At 50.6% G+C, this 2,839-nt stretch overlaps 1 protein-coding gene across 1 annotated transcript; it reads right to left on the reverse strand.

The window, feature by feature from the left end:
- Positions 1 to 426: 426 nt before the first annotated feature.
- On the reverse strand, positions 427 to 2,339 carry LOC113221853 (ubiquitin carboxyl-terminal hydrolase 17-like protein 17). Its single transcript, XM_026451179.1, is given in 1 exon segment — positions 427 to 2,339. A coding segment is annotated over 1 exon segment (1,590 nt). The 5' UTR covers positions 2,017 to 2,339.
- Positions 2,340 to 2,839: the final 500 nt, after the last annotated feature.

The following is a 2,839-nucleotide window of genomic DNA, read 5'->3' on the forward strand; positions in this document are numbered from 1 at the left end:
TCACCAACAACTGAAGAATGAAACACACCCCAAGAGAAAATAGTCAAACCAGTCACCTGCAATAACCTCACGTGCAACCCTACACCGCAATACGTCCTCTTCAGAAATTCACACTGAATGTCATCTACCATGGACACTAACACACAGACCATCCCTCCACAGGTTGAGAAGACTCACGACTGCAAAACTCGATGTTTCCCATGTCTGGGCTCATCCTGAAACGCAGCCATCGCTATCCAGTTGTCCCTCTTCTGTAGACAGAAACCTGGGCTCCTCATTACTTTATGTCAGATTGACTGTGTATGTGATGGTGTGTGTGTGTGTGCACGCGAACCCCTTCGTGTGTGTGTGTGTGTACGTGTAGATTGTGTGTGTGAGTGTGTGTGTGCACGCACTCCTGCGTGTGGGTGGAGACTTTCCCTGAGATCACTGGCACACAAACAGAGCCCTCTTGCTGTGTTTGTTCCTCCCTTTGGATCTCCTGCTCTTCCCTTGCAGAGAAGTGAGTGTGCCAGTGTTCATGGACTCCTGATGTGTCAGGTTCCTTGAAGAGAGGTTCAGCAGGGAGCTTTGCTGTTCATGATGACTGTTGTTCATCCCACTCTTGTATTTTGATGGATGAATCACAAGCACGTTGGGAGGCAGGGTACATTCGACTTTTCTGACGTTGAAGTCAGGCTTGGTTTTGTTTTGCTCTTGGAGGAACTTCCAGTGGTCTAAGGTGCTTTCCTGAGTGGCTCTTTCCACCAAGTGCTCCTCCAAGTCGGGTTCCTGGAGACAGGGTTCCCTCTGGAGCTCTCCTTGCATTGCTCGCCTGCCTGTGTGTTCAGCGCCAAGGGCTCCTGGTTCCCTGCCTATTGACACACTCTCACCGCGTCTTTCCAATTCACTCTTCTGGATGTAAAAGAGGACGTAGGCCTGTTGACTCAGAACAGAAGCGATGCTACAGGCAGTGACCTCGGCATCATCCATTTTATACCACTGGCCTCCTGGAGCTCTGACATAAGAGACGTAATGTCCGTTGTGACAACTCCACCCAGCATGGACCAGCACAGCATAGAGGACATAGACAAGAGGCCCCGTGTTCTTCTGAGACGTGTATGGCTGCATGTCAAGGCACTCAGGGTATTACACACTCTTGGCAAGTTTGTTGCCTGTGACATCGGAGAATCTCTTCAATACAAGGATGAGGACCTTGGCACTAGTGTGTAAAGTGAACGTCTTGGAGGCAGGCGCCTTCTGGAGACAAAGACCACAATGATAGGCATTCTCTCCATTGAGTTCTTCGGGCTTCACCACCTGCTCCAAAGCTTGCTTCACACTCTGAGCTGCCTGGATATCCAGGGCGATGTCCAGGTAAGGGTCAAAGGTGTCCGAAACGCCCTGGCAGTAGAGACACTTGATTTGAGATCTCCAGTAGCCTCCAAATATCTGGTGGATGAGGGTGGTGTCCTTAGAGTCATGATCTACCTGCTTGTGCCCGGGAAGGCATGCCTTTCTCATGGCATCCACAATGAACATCAGAAATTCATGGGCATCTTCCTGCTTGCCTCTATGGAAGCCAGCAGCCAGTGCCTGTGAGGGCTGGATGACGTGGCCAGGACGGTGGAGGGCCTGTGTGATGTGAGCTTCCATCATACACAGCATGCAGCACTTGTGACGATGACAAAGTTGAGAGTGCTCCCGGGACAGCATGTAGTTGGCAAGGGGTGGTGTGTATGTCAGGCACTGCAGGGAAGCGTTCACGTAGCAAGTGTTTCCCATATTCTGGAGCCCAGCCCCCACCGCAGCAGGTCTCCTGCTACTGAGAGGAAGCTTCTCCCCAAGGGCAGGCTGTCTTGCCACAGGAGCCAAATCATCACAGAGGTCGACATGGGTCTCAGATGCCAGGGGTGACTTCTCAGGTACAGAAGTTCGCTGGATTTCAGCAAAAACTGCATCTGGCCGAGAAGATGTGAGTTTTGAAAACTGGTTGAACTGCCACTCACCTCCCAAGTGGAGTGAATCGGCCTCCATGTCGCCAGGAGCAAGGATCACAAGCTTTTTCTGCTGGGACCGCACGTTGCAGACAGAAAGACGCTATCTCTTCCGAGAGAGTCTTCAAATGACGCGCTATCTGGCCGCATCAGCCCTTATATAACTCACCCCCGCCTACCGCGAACACCCCACCCACCCATCAGGTACGCGATCCACCAATCAAATGTCAGCACTCAATTTAATTAAGGAATGAGTCATAGGGTGTGTCCCCGTGTATTCCCCAGGGAGTTCAACAGACACAGCCCACATCGTGATTTATAGAACACCTGAAGCAAATTGACGCCTCAGGATGATAGGCACATATAATAGGAGTGCAACCTGCTTAGGACAGTGGCCACACATTTGCCTTAGTTTCGGTAAAACAATGCCAGGGAAGAATTGTGTACCTATGAAACAGTGTGTGTATGCTTGCGCGTGTGTGTGTGTGTGTGTGCTTGCGTGTGTGTGTGCGTGTGCGCGGGTGAAAGCACACGAGCACTAGCAAGCATGCCCGCGTGAGTGTGTCTCTGAGTGTGTTTATGTCTGTGTGTGTGTGTGTGTATGTGTTTGTGCTGGGATGTACTTCCAAGTATGTGCATTTGGCAGATACGATCATCCTTTCGGCAACTGAAGGACAAGAAGTCGGACGTGCGCTTTCTTACTTGAGTACAGTCGAGGAAGTACAGTAATTAACACAGCGTATTTGCTTCCTTAAAAACAAAGGAGGGATCCGAGGAATCCAACAGACATTCCAGCGATAACCTTTCCATGTTCAGCCTCTTGATTCTATATCCGAGTGAAATGACTTGCCAGTGGGGAACAA

The sequence above is a fragment of the Piliocolobus tephrosceles genome, unplaced genomic scaffold, assembly GCF_002776525.5.
Source record: "Piliocolobus tephrosceles isolate RC106 unplaced genomic scaffold, ASM277652v3 unscaffolded_27983, whole genome shotgun sequence".
NCBI lineage: Eukaryota > Metazoa > Chordata > Mammalia > Primates > Cercopithecidae > Piliocolobus > Piliocolobus tephrosceles.